This window comes from Festucalex cinctus, chromosome 2 (genome assembly GCF_051991245.1).
Source record: "Festucalex cinctus isolate MCC-2025b chromosome 2, RoL_Fcin_1.0, whole genome shotgun sequence".
Classification (NCBI taxonomy): domain Eukaryota; kingdom Metazoa; phylum Chordata; class Actinopteri; order Syngnathiformes; family Syngnathidae; genus Festucalex; species Festucalex cinctus.
The window spans coordinates 19,758,641-19,773,425 of NC_135412.1; the positions used below are offsets into that span (position 1 = coordinate 19,758,641).

A 14,785-nucleotide genomic window follows, 5' to 3' on the forward strand; every position below is an offset into this window, starting at 1 on the left:
GTAACCTTTACAAACACATGTTGACAAGTAATTTGACACACCATCAGATGAAAACAATTACTGTAACATACAATTAAATCAAATACTTTGTTTCACCTAAGCACACTTTAAAAGAACGCACATATTTACAGGTGCACCCTTTGGCTCTCAGCAGGTGGCAGCGAGCGATAAAGAGGGGGAATTGACACAGAGACTGGGAGATAACACCGCGATGACGGACAGAGCTGAGCGCCTGCACGGAAATTGATCTCTGGAGTGCTGCATACACTTTACAGAGAAAAAAAAATGGAAACAACAGATATGGGGAGAGAGAGAGAGAGAGAGAGAGAGAGAGAGAGAGAGAGAGAGAGAGAAAGAACCAGACAAAAGATAGAGGGATTTTTGAGGACAGCTGCGAGAGTGCATGCTCGGCTGGACAGATGAGACTTTTGCTAATATAGGCAGAGGGAAATTGGATAGAAAGTGAGATGGAGAGAGAACTTGCCATGGACTTCCATTGTGGGTTCTTCACTAATAATTCAGTGAAAAGTGAGAAAATGTGAAAATGACAAAGGTGGCAAAGAAGTATAATAATAGCTCCTGATAAGGAGTAAACTCTCCATCCATTTAGGTCAGGGATATGCAACTTAAAATGCTGGAGTGGAGGGGAACACAATTTTGTATCAGTACTACTTGGGGGCACATAAGACCACACACTTCCTAACTAGAGAACGATAAAAATGCTATTTTAAATATGGAGAAAAAGTGTGCTATTTATATATTGAATTATTGATAATACATGTTTCAATGCATGTGCAAAATGCCGCTATCCTAACCTTACCCAACAACCTAAGCAAACAAATTTACCACATACTGTTAAAAAAAAACAAAAAAAAAAAACATTCGAGGACAGCACAAAACTTATTAAACTTATTAACTAGAAGTTATTTTGTAAATATCTCACAAAAATCAACTCAAAATGTCAATATTATTGAGGTACTATGTTTTTTGTGCATAAAATTCTAAATCTGCAATAAATAAATAAATAAATAAATAAATAAATAAATAAATAAATAAAAAGAAAAAAAATAGCTCTACTCACATTGCAGTATAGGGCAATATAAGTGCATGCAACTGCCTACCCAACTTAATGGACTTACATACACCCGGCCCCACTTTGTTTTTTTGTTTTGTTTTGTTTTGTATTTTTACAACAAAGTGCCACGAAGGGCGCCTCTAAATATAATGCAGGATTATTATTATGATTATTATTATTATTATTATTGTTGTTGTTGTTATTGTTGTTGTTATTGTTGTTATTATTATTATTATTATTATTATTATTATTATTATTATTACCATTATTATTAATATTATTATTATTATTATTATTATCATCATCATGTCTGCCATCTAGTGGCGAATAGTGATATTACAACTTGAAATTACAATTGACCCCTGTATATTTGCAGTTGGACACATCCAGATTTGTATACAGTGTCCCATCGTTTTCCGCTGGGGTTAGGTTCCAAAAAACACCCGCAATGAATGAAATCCGTGAAGTAGTTAGCTTTATGTTTTACTTTTGTTATAATTGTTTTAAGGCACTAAACCCCCTCACCACACAGTTTATACACTTACATTCATATATTTTATAAAATAGCTACATTACTGGAAAAAAAAAAAAATCAAATTTTGGATTTTTCTCCTTTTTTTAAGGGTAGCTCCCCTCCAATTTGTAATTAATTAATTTCAATATTTTGTTGTTGTTATGAAGGTAATACTTGCATACAAATCAAAGATCAAAGTGATTTTTGTTGTTGCTGTTCGGTTATGGCTGCATATGAACAACTTAATCTGCTGCCAAGATTGTTGCTCTCAGTGTCAACGCATGCATCTTTTTACATTGGTGTTAATTGACTATATCCTGACTGTATCTCCTCCCCGAACATTTACTTGACACTCCCAGTCCCCTGAGATGAACAATTATCAGGCATTCTGCATCCAGGAAAGAGGTCTTGAGAGCAGCCATTAGCCCACAGAGTCCTTCTATCTTCAGGGGTTTAACGCACTCTCCAGGAGATGACACACAAAGAGAGTCACAATATGTGACTGAACTCAATGCATCTTATCAGTGAGCTCAAAGAAAATGACTCTTGTCAGAAGGCACATTTATCGCCCAGTGGCAACAGACTCAAAATACATGTCTGTAATAAAAAACACAGTTATGTAAGTGAAACAAAGGGAAATTTATGATAAGGGTTTATGCAATTGTGTTTTCGATATTACAACTCAGCACTTGAAATTTTATTTTTAATTGGAGCCCGATTCGGGGAATTGTGATCAAGAAGATTTTGTTTCAGGAAGTTGTTGATAGTTTTGCGAATTCCTTGTATAACAGGAAGATTCCAGGCAACCAGGATGTACTTATAAGCAACCCTAAACATAGGTCAGCCTGCTCTGTATTTCAAAGTAGATAAAGTGATCTTTATTGTGTACACACGACACAACACAGGTGTGGAAAACAAAACACAAAAAATGTCACATTGGTTAAGGTAACAGAAGGCAAGATTATAAATTTTAGTATACATTAACTTTCTTACGGGATATGTTTTTCAAATGTCAATCACTGATACTGAATTAACTTTGCCGAGCACTTCTTGGTGATGCTGGTGCACACACTCAACCATGGGTCATCCGTCTATGCAGTATATATTCAAAATACTGCATTTGTAAACATTATGTTTGTGAGCACATCTTCACATCTTTGGATGTGCCTATGTGTGCTCGTTTCTGTGGTTCTGGATGTGTCCCCCTGTAGCTGCAGGTGACAGATCCTATCAGGACAAAATGGTACTGGTAGCACAAATGAGATTTCTCTGGGAGAGTCTGGCTCAAAATAGAATGTTGCTAGGTTTTTCCTGTTAAATGCAGTACAGGCAACATCGTGCTTTTACTTGTATTATTTTTTTTATTATTATTATTGAACAAATTTAGGCTTTAAATGTTGTTAGCATGTTTTCTATAAGACTTTTAAGAACACATTAAAGTATCGTTTGAATTATTTTAACTGTATTTGAGCCTAGCATTTAAGTTTTAAAAAAATGTCCACTGTAGTGGACACATCATAGCTTAATATATATATATATATATATATATATATATATATATATATATATATATATATATATATATATATATATATATATATATATATATATATATATATATATTTTTTTTTTTTTTTTTTTTTTTTTTATTAATTTTGCAGTATTCCAGTTACTTCACAAAGAATTGGGGAATATCAAAATAAACATGATTGGACAAAAAAAAAATCCTGGTACACAGGAGGATAGTATCTATATTGTGTAATATGAATAGTGTTTTTTCCTCTGCATAGTTTTCTTTTACTGTATTTTATATTTATCATTTTATTTTTATTTTGAATATGTAAAAAAATCAACATTGCCTAACATGTAATGCTTACATTGTGATGAAATTTCCAGCCCCACTTTCCAACTTGATAGTTGCCAGTTTTATTTTGTGGTTTTCTTAATTTATTCCAAAGAAATCATAAATCATAGTTAGTTGCTGTGTGTGTATCTTTTTTTGTTTTAACTTAAATTCTCTATAGGAGAGTGACTGTTCTGCCAAACAAACAAAATTTCTTTAAAAATATCTCTATAAAATATCTAATATAAATATATAAATATATATATATATATATATATATATATATATATATATATATATATATATATATATATATATATATATATATATATATATATATATATATATATATATATATATATATATATATATATATATTTAATGTATCAAAAGTACGAGTGCGGTACCATGAGTAGTCAAGAGTTAAGTAATCATACTGGTATTGGTCTGAAAACTAAATAAATAAATAAAATAATAATAATAACATAAAATAAATGTGTGGTAAAAAAAAAAAAAAAAAAAAAAACATCTCTAAAGGATCACTAATGTAAACCAAACATTCCCACTCTGTCACCGTTCACCTGTTTGTACAAATCCCAATATGTAACTGTACATAGTTATGGTAGATGAACTGAATTAAATAAATATGTTATGTTTTCTTCATCTGCTTTAATAGAGTATGTGCCGTACCTTCATTGCCTGAGCTTTCTTGTGAAACATCTCCTCCATGCTCTCAGCCAGTCTCTTCACTAGACGCAGCCCGTCAATCTCTTCCACACGCACAGCCCTGTCGAACTCCTTGTATTTCTGTAAGAGGGGAAATGGTGTAACATTACCATTTACATCATTATGAAAAGATTTGCAGCGTCTTCATTTTTTTTTTTATATATTTGTATTTGTGTCAGACAAATGAGTTCGACAAAAATATATCACAGTAATGTTAAAGGTTTTTTTTTTTTTAATGATTGGAAACTTTTTGTGCATAAGGATAAGACTACCCATAACTAAGACTGAAAATGTGCTTATGTCTGCAGTGTTACATTCCATTTTTCTCCCATCTTCATCTACATGTACTATATACAAAACCAAGCAGCTCAGCTATGAAATTTATCAGCCACCTTCACATTTAAGCAATCACACAGGAAGTGGCAGTGACACACCACTTCCCTCGCTTACTGCCCCACACAGAATCCTATTATCCCACCAAATAAATCCATTCACGCACGCTTGCCATAAGGAGCACCTTAACTTGGGACAGTGACATTAAGTCGGTTAATTCCAACCAACATGCTTGCCCAACACACATTTAGTTCAGTAATACAGACCTATGTCCCCATAATATGAGGAATACCTGATCAAATTTACATACACACACACAAAGAGGATGATCTAAGTACTATACGATTTTCTCAAATATGTGCAAAGCTCTTGGTAGCGATTTTTCACTCTTGAGGGGATTAAATGGGAGATTACGGTCATATCATACGGTGTGCCCTCCTCTCTTCTCGGCACATGCTCTGAGCTGCTCCTGCACAGTGGCAGACAAAAGAGCAGGGTGATGACAGGGACACGTTCGTGGGAGGAAAGGAAATGGTCCAACAGTTTTTAAGATTTAAGTAATTGGCTGAGAGTGAACAGATTGTTCTCAGCAGAAATTAGGAGGACGCTGTAATGCACTATACTTGGTAGAAAATTGCGGCTTGCTTGATTGTGTTTTAAACTAATAGAGATTTGTAAAGATTAAACCCAACTCATATCCACATGGACAAATATAGTAGGGGAGACCAGGGATAGTTCTATCACTTTTTATACTTTCATATATTTCTTGGATTCAATACATCATATATAAACAAAACGTATACCACATGAAAGACCAAAGTCTTGGGTATATTTTTCATATTCATGTCATTTTCGTACTTTGTGTTGGTGCAGAGTGAACATGTGACATGTTGCCCCACCAATGGGTAAGTTGTCACACTATATGGGATAAGATGTCACGATGAATTTTACAACTAATACAACAAGAACAAAATTATCCTTGTTCTCCTGTTTTGTTTTGTTTGTTTGCATTTACAGACAGAGAAATTGTTTATCATTGATCTTGACAATCTACTATAGTCACTGAGCAAACTTCTTGTCTTGACTGAACTGAGCTCTGCAGTTGGTTATGGCTGCTTAAAGCACCTCATTCTTGGGCCATGATCGGGCTTACGTCACAGTGTGAATGTCAGAAGAGAAAGAAGGATTAAAAAAAAAAAAAAAGTTATATGTTGAGGACCGTTCTCTTTTACGGGGTTACTGGTGAGGCTGACACAAATAAGAATAAGAACAATAAGAATAAAAGTTGACAAGAAAATTCATAAAGAATCAGATCAACAAGTAGCATCAATCATGGAATCGGATTCACTAGTTTTGTTTATGTGGTGTGTGAGGGCACCCCAGATTGTATTTCATTTGTGCAGGTGCGATGAAGTTTGTGTTGCTGGAGAAAAAAAAAAAAAAAAACTACATAGGCCTACGTTCTAAACTGAAATGCTATCCAAGTTGACATTTTAGAACGCAGGAACAAGCCTGAACTCGTAAAATATAAAAAGTTTTTACAAATTGGAGACAATAATGTTATAAAGGTAATGTAAGAGAGCAGTTCATGCATTTAAATGTACAATCAAGACAGACAGGCACATACAGACATCGGCTACAAATAGTTTTACAACAACCAATAGCGTCAATGTCGAGGCAGTATGTGGGCCTGCAAGAGAGAACTGCCAATTAAAAGAATTAAAGGCTGCTAAGTAGATGAGATTTTTAGAGCAATTACAGAGATTAGAGGAAAGTGAGTTGGATTCCTCAGGGCACTTTTTTAAGGAGTCCAACTTGCAGTATAATGGAAGGTGAATAAAACTCGTGTTTATAAATGTTCCGTTCTTCTGGGGATGTCTGTCTTTATCTGTATTACGGCTTTTTCTGAAGAGGAAAAAAAAGTCTCTTTGAAATGCAGTGACAAGTTACCTGTCAAACTGTGTTTTGCTGGCTCCAAATCCTCCTTAGCAAGATTCAGAAAGGAAGAAGTGCCTACAAAAAGAACCACGTTCTTCAGGGTGAACTGGTGAAAGCACAGATGCCCCCCCCGCAAACACTGCCATGGAACAGCGCTGCAAAGTATACGCTTGCACTTTCAGGCACATTGTGACTGATGACTCAGCAGGCAAATCGCGGCAGCTTCATCATCCATGTGAAATCATGGTCATAATCCCCCTTACTGGGTGACAACACTTGACTACGGAGTGTGGGCGGGGTTTGTGGTGGGGAGCGAGGCTGTCAAGACAGGTTTTACGATTCTTGTCTACTTCTGCCTTAAGTAAGGGCCAGTTCACAACAAAGCATTTGTTTGTCTTTTCCGCTACAATTCATACCTGCAATAGAGTGTTTTGGAAGGACTGGTGTGGTTTGTAGAGTGTAGGGCTGGGTATTGCCGCCAACCTCACGATACGATACGTAACACGATACAGGGGCCACGATACGATACATATCGCGATACATATATATCCCACATAAGACACATTTTATGTATTTATTTATTTATTAAACAAAATATAGGAAAATTGGTACACAGACACGTGTTAAGTTTATAAATAAATAAATGTTGACATTCTTCCTCTGCTTTCATTTTTCTTAGCAAGACGCAGTGTCCAATCACTGTTGAGCTATTTTTGCATTAATTGAAGGCAATTAACTTCAAAGACGCTGCTGGTTTTTATTTTTTAGGTACAACGCAAGCCGCAAAGGCAAACGTGAACTGCCGATTTAAAGTTAACGAGCAACATCGATTCTGACGCCTGCGTATCGATACGTGTATTGTGATGAGGCCCGCAACGATATATTGCCGTATCGATTTTTTGAGCACACCCCTAGTAGAGTGCATCATATAAATGTAGAAATTAATTGTGTTTGGGGAGGAAAATGTTCCACTTGAAAAAGGTGAAAGGGTGAAACTCTTAAATATCTGGTCAAATTAATGTGGACTACATTTAAGTTAACTTATCACATTTTACTCAACCCCTTAGTAAAATGCCATGGTAGATTAGAACAAACCGCCTGGTAATCCAGGCTAGAATGATCTAATAATGCGCTCTTGGAAATTGCTCATTTTGCGAGTAAGATTAAGGGTCTCATATTGTCATCAGACAGGCCTGTTTAGATGGCCCTTACATCTCTGTACGTGCGGTGTATCTAAGTGGGGAATGCGATGTGTGAAAGCTACATATGCAGTTAATTCGAGCATACACCCAGAAGTAGTTATGGGAATATTCGCTAACGCCGTCCTAGCAAGTAGTAACGGGAATATTTGGCCAGCTAACACCTCACTGTTGGCCAGATAAAGCCTTGCTGGCAACCAAATAAAAGGAAGTTTGCAAACTTGGATGTCAGACCTCACCTCAGAGATGAACTAGCTTAGCGCTAGCTAGCTAGCAAGAGGCTAGTATAAACATAGATGGATTTAAAATGGGACCCAAGAGAAAAAGCATCCCGTTTGTTCTGCCGTTGGCCAGGATACAGCGCAGGATCCTTCATGTTAAAGTAGGTTGTTTTAAAGTAAAAAGGTTAACCTTTCGGTGTGTTGACTCGCACCAGTGAAGGCTACACTCCAATACATTTGAATGAGATGAGTGAATATGGCTTTGTAAACATGTGATCAAGATAAAGCACTATAAGTGATCAAATTTGATTTTTCATTTGTGGGAGTTGGAGTGTTTTTTCTTTGGCAAAAGTACATTCAGTCACACATTTGAATTGATTCCGTCATTTGGTGGCTAATTTCAATACGAATAACAAATGTGGATCTTTTGGTGCGAGTCAGAACTCTAGTTGCTTTTGTTTCCAGAAATCTACACTGATAAATAACGTGTCAATATTTTTGAATGTAGGATTGACTCTAAAATAAGTTATAAGCTTTGGCTGCAGTAGTGTTAAAATGGAGCATCTGTTCATGTTCACCAGTCAAGCAGGATGCCCTGCTGTGGAGTGTGGCACAAAATGATATTTTGCCTCACTTGCCAGTCAGCAGATGAAAGCAAATCTCGTTCTACCATTTGCGCAGAGCCACTGATCGCATGGCATGGCTTCAGTTTGCGGACATTGGTTGGGCAGAAGTCAAGCCATATTCTGTCAAAATACAAAGTCTGCTTTATTTTTTATCATTCGTTGGGATTTATTTGTGATCATTTTTAGAAGCTACAAACTCAGCAGGACACCACGAACATTTATTTGTGGAAGAATGTTGGTTGTGACGTCAGGTGACAGAATTTCAACGTTAGGGTGAAAAATGAAGAAAAAAATACAAAGAGCATATACACTACGATAAGTGATTACCACATTCACTCCCAGCCATTTTCACAGAAGCAATCTCGTTCGCTCCCGGCTGTTTTACTGGATTTTGACTGATTTTGCAAGGCCCACAGAATATTGTGTTCTATTGCTATAAAAGCATGAAACCTATCAAAAGAAAGATTAAAGTCTCTTCTTTCATCAGGAAAAAAAAGTATGTTTCTATCTGTTTCCGTTTTGCAGCAATTAGCATTAGAAGAGAGCTAAGTTTCATCAGTTTTCACAAATCTATTTATTTATTTAAGTAATTTAGCTTTTTTTTCTAGATGGCCCTGGTTGATCTCCTTTGCTCTGCTACCACCTGCTGGCCGTTTGTGTAATAACTACCATTTCTGCAACCGTTCTTTGCAGTTGAGAGGCTGCATCAAAGCCTTCTGTATGCTCTAGCATAAAAAAAAACAACAACACAAAAAACGTATAAATACGTCTTTGGGACACTTAAAACATAAAAAAAAAAAAATACACGTTATTGGGAGCAAATGAGTTCAGGATAGTTATATCACTTTTTTTTTTTTTTTTCCCAAAATAAAACAGATTGTGATGATTTCAAGAATAATTTCAAGGGGATTTTTTTTTCACATCTTCAGCAAATGCAAATGATATTGTGACATTATTGCTCATTTAGACACAACAATCATGACATGAAAAGTTTAATCTCTAAAAGAGATTTATATTGTTTTCAGATTTTTTTTTACAGACTTTAGAACTTGGATGACAATTAAGCAACAATCAGAACTCAGGATTGTGTTCAACCTCACAGGCTTTATTTTACATGAGAGGAAGAACACTGCTCGAGAGCTGTTCCCCCCCATTTGTCCCATTCAATGTGGCGTGTGCATAGACAAGCAAATTCCATCATGTGCATCTGTGACAATGTGCATTAGCCTCTTGGGATTTGATGATCAAGTGATTAATGGAGGGGCAAAAACTTCATTTCACACAACGACTGAATCTCAATCTCGCAAATCCCAGCTCATTTAACGCACCACTGACACTCACGTCACCCAAGACCATTTTCACACAATCTCACAGCTGTTTGGTTCCTTTTCAAATCCCGATCAAAAATGTGAGCAAGAGGCATGTCGTTCTAACCACTTGATTATCATTACATTTATTTCCTCTGTGCTCCATTATTAACAAGTGGCCAGTTATATGAAACTCTTCATGGAAATTAATTGGCAGGAAATGACCAGTTACACGTGCCTCTCGTGATCTTATACCTCATTCAAACACTTTTTTTTCTTTCTGTGCTTTACTCAGCAGTATGGTTTCTTTAGCTCTTCTTCTGCTCACAATCGAGCAACAAGTGGAGGAAAGTGGAGTGTGCACGCTCAAAAAATGTCCTTGTGCTATTGACATGAAACTAATCTGTGAAATCAAAGTTACTCCATGAATTGACGTTTTCCATATATTTAAACCTGCCACCTTCCTCAGTGCTGCATTAAGATCGTTAGTGGACCTCAGGTCATCAGACTTTTTGTCAGAACCTGTTCCCATTCTAAGACAGATTTCTTTATTTATTTCTTTATTTATTTTTCCAAAAATGCTTTGTAGTGGATTACTGGCATTTTTAGAGATTAATGCAAATTATTGTTTTATTACACAACTGAAAGGAAAAAATAAATTATTGTTGTTATTGTGGTAGGCATAACAAAGTAATTCTCTTGAACTGGATGTCCAACGGTACAACCAACCTGTGTATCCACCTGTTTCAATTCATACAACAAAAAATAGGGAGTAGGACTAGGGATGTAACGATAAGTGCGATATTGTGATATTAAAACTGCCACAATATCGTTGTCATCATGTTCACAATATTTAAATGAAACACATCTGTTCAAAAAGTCAGGTCGATTTCTATTTGTGCAGCTCTAGCATCCTCTCGTTGGTAGTTTTTTAGAGCAATTTAATTTTCATTACGGATGTTTTGGCCCTTCTATGTTTAAAATCTGCACTAATTGTCAGATGAAGGGGACGTAATATACCTGTGAAGCAAGTAAATATGTGGAGGAACTCAATGTGTGCGTGCATTAACAACATAACATAATAATAATAAAATAATAATAAAACAATAATAATAATAATAATAATAATAATAATAATAATAATAATAACCTAACATTGATGTTATGTACAAAGGCACAATATTGTCACTTTTTTTTAAATATCGCCAACCTCCCCACAATATCGTGATAATTATCATATTGTGATAATATTGTATCGTAACGTTTGGGTATCGTTACATCCCTAACTAGGACTAGATAATACATGTACTTCTTCCTACTCCTTGAACATAAATTAAAATTGTAAATTATTAAATTTGTTGACATTTAAAAAAAAAAAAAATTCCTTTAAATTTCTACTTCAATTTATATTTCAACTTGTTTTTTGTTTTTTTACACTTGTAATGTGTTTATGTTTATATGTTCAAAACCAATAAACCAACCAACCAAAGCTTGTCATGACTCCTGGCCAATACAGCAGATTTGTGTTCAAATATAAAAGCCCAGAGTTCACACTAAATATGTTTGTGACTAAAATGAGACACGATCATAATTTAAGTGTGCATACTTTTTCTGTTATTTTTGTTTGTTGGTTTACCGTGAAGTTTTTCTTATGTAAAACACATGACTTGGCTCCACAGGCTGGAAAACAGTGATCCACTAATCGTTACTTTCATAAATGAAGACTCAAGTTATTAAATTAGTCTGATCTGATGCATATAGACTATGACGCGTTATAATTCATATCTACGAGGGACAGAAGAGTGATTATTACGTTTATAATATCTACCAGATGAGCTATTGCATAAAGTAATTTCTTCGTCAACTCATTCATGGGACATGAGTACACACATTTCTCATCCTTTTGACTCAAAACACCACAAAAATGGAAACGAAACAAACAAGATGTGCTTTAATGGCAGACTTTCGCTTTAATTTGAGGGGATTTACATCCAAATCAGGTAAGCGCTTTAGGAATTATAACAGTTTGAGTATAAACCACACAAGAGCCGCCAAGCTGCAGACTAGCAACGCATGTCTTCGGGTTAAACTGTTTCTGTGATAATCAAAACATCTCACTCACGACCTTTGCGATTTACAGTGAGTTGTAATTCTAAGTCGTCCGTTTTATGCACAAGAGATCTTTTTCTGGATATATAAGCCTTTGCGTTTTTGAAAATTGCATTCTATTACATTGCAAATGTTGATTTGAATTTGATTAATTGTTCAGCCGGCTCAATAAAGTTTGGGAAACGGCACTAGTGCGTATACTGTAGATTAATTAAGACACACTTTTCTTGATCCATGTTCAGAACAAACATCTTGAAGTGTCATTGATTTGTACAGAGCAACATTTTGCCCCCAAAGCCACATTTTTAATTATAATTTCATCATTTAGTGTAATATGCGAACATGGAGAACATGATGCGATAATAGAGACCCAAAGGTGTCACCTTGTTCAGGTTAATTTGTTTTCTGACATTTTTTTGTGAACAACTGATGTGTTGCTAAGAGAGCAACCATGTGCAGATGACAACAAAACATCGACAACATCATGTTGCATCCCGACAAAAGTGGGCGGCAGGACTGCGAGCCTTAACCCAGATGGGAAACCACTCCCGGATCACAGGAACTCTTCAAAATAGCAAATCATCGCTCTGCCCTCCTCCTTTCAGAGCCTCCCTCGTGTGGCAGGCGACAAATTGTTCCCTCAAAAGAGGAGCGCTGACCGGAGACGAAGTGGAACAATTAATTTCACGCTTGTCCTGGCTGCCTCAAAAGCACGTTGGCCCAAGTTTGTATCTGCTGGCACAGAGACGGAGGGTTGCAGAAATCCCTCGTACATGTTACTTACACACATACGGGAAATGCTCAACACCCAGATAAAGCTCAATGATCATCATCAGCCTTTTTTTTTTTTTTGCATGGCTGTTCCACCATTTTAGAATCTATCAGTAGGAGTGAGTTGCAAAAAAAAAAAGAATTGAGTTGCATTGATTTGTGACAATGCACAAATGCATGAGGTAATTTGAAAACACGTGCATAATGCTTTGATAGATTATTCAGTGATACACAGAGAAGGTTATCTTTTTTTGTTTTTTTGCACACACTCAGGTGATCCCTTTATTTTCATCCCATGATGTACTGTATTATAATTAGTGCTGCCAACGTTGAAGCGTTCATTCTTTGATTCATCAAAAAAATATGGCAATAATCATGTATTAACTCAGATTAATCACATGTTTAATTTTGACTGCAGATGGTCCTTTAACTTGACAGCGGACGGTTACGTTAGCACAGGTTGTGTTTGAGTAATAAACATAACTGCATGCATAAAAGTAAAGCATTCAATAAATGAAGTTTGACATTCAGAATATGGGGTCTTTTTTTTCCTCATTTTAAATTATGCAAGTAATTAACTTAATAGAAACAGAAGACGATGAGAATACAGTGGATGAAAAAATGTTGAAGATGTCTTCATAACATTAAATGTCGAAACAATTAACATATAACAGGTATTGGCGGTCAAAAAGCCTATTTAATTAAGTGATTAATCGTGATTAATCAAAATTCTTGGATGTGATTAATCCGATTTAAAGAATTAATTGTTTGACAGTTCTAAAAACTGCATGCATTAATAAATGCATGCATTAAAGTAAAGCATTCAGCAATTGTTTGTGTATGGCATTCCGAATTTTTGTTCATGACAAAAATATTGGGGTGGGTTTTTTTTTCATTTTGAATTATGCAAGTACTTAAACTGACTTGAAAAAGAGGTGTATGAGAGCGTGCAGTGGATCAAAAAATGTTGAAGATATCCTCATAACATTAAATGTCGAAAGAATTAACACATAACAGGTGCTCTTCAAATTTGGCGAGCAAAAAAAAATGTTGATAAAAAGACTTTTTAATTAATTGTTATCAAAATTCTAAGATCATTTGACAGCACTAATCATAATTGAATATAAATAAATATCTCTTGTTGATAAATAAGATGTAGACCTGTAATAATCTATTTATATAAACTTGCAATCCTCCACTTCAAATGAGTTCGGTTTTTGTAGGGTGTATGAGGGGAAAAAAAGCTGTTGTGGGGCATAGAAAATATTGAAAAGTGCTGTCTTAAAGAATAACAAGAGGAGAAATTCAAATGAAGTGTGTTATTAAAACCAAATGGGAATTTACTGGTTCATATGCTTGCTTTAACCAGCTCAATATGTTGATTCAATTGTTGTGTCTCAAATGGTTTTAGAGCTACTCTACATAAAAAGTGCCCTGAGAATAACATTTGATTGATTTGTTCTGTTTTAACTTCATTTTTGATTCGCCTTTCAGCAGAAGACGGTTAAAGCGCCATTATGGCTTGTGTGAAATTACTTGATATTTTCCCCCAAAGGACCACGAAAGGTCACCAACATGGTAGCCGCCAAAGACTACATGGCGCACGGCTCTGTTCTAAAAATAATTCACCTGTGACGGGACATTGTGATTTCCTCAGTTTGAGAAGTGATCATTCACTTGCAGGAAAGTTAAAGAAATAAGTTGCTTCATATTCCATATTCAATCATGATTGTGATATTGATGAATATCATTAATTACCGTATTTTCCGCATTATAAGGCGCATATTCAATGAATGACATATTTTAAAACTTTTTCCATATATATGGCACTATAGTAGAGGCTGGGGTTACGTTATGCATCCATTAGATGGTGCTGCGCTAAAGGGAATGTCAACAAAACAGTCAGATAGATCAGTCAAACTTTATTAATAGATTACAAACCAGCTTTCTGACAAATCCATTCACTTCCAAAATGAATAAACGGCTGTTTTATTATTTTCTCTGAAGTAAAGTATTAGTATTAGCTAGCAATCCAAGATGGCGCGATCTTCTGCGCCTGCGCGTCACCGATCGTGCAGGGTCACCGATAGCGTCTTGACAGCGAGACCTGTTGCGGCTCAATA

General features: G+C 35.5%; 2 protein-coding genes across 4 annotated transcripts in view; one reads left to right on the forward strand and one right to left on the reverse strand.

Moving 5' to 3' along the window:
* Positions 1 to 14,785, reverse strand: part of cacna2d3a (calcium channel, voltage-dependent, alpha 2/delta subunit 3a) — a 123,666-nt gene that overhangs the window by 94,205 nt on the left and 14,676 nt on the right. For all 3 annotated transcript variants that reach the window (XM_077513573.1, XM_077513572.1, XM_077513571.1), the window contains exon 3: positions 4,123 to 4,239. In XM_077513573.1, coding sequence (XP_077369699.1) covers positions 4,123 to 4,239 — 117 coding nt within the window. The remainder of the gene's footprint in view (positions 1 to 4,122; positions 4,240 to 14,785) is intronic.
* LOC144014067 (uncharacterized) overlaps positions 1 to 14,785 on the forward strand; it is a 491,860-nt gene that overhangs the window by 11,331 nt on the left and 465,744 nt on the right. The window lies entirely within an intron of this gene.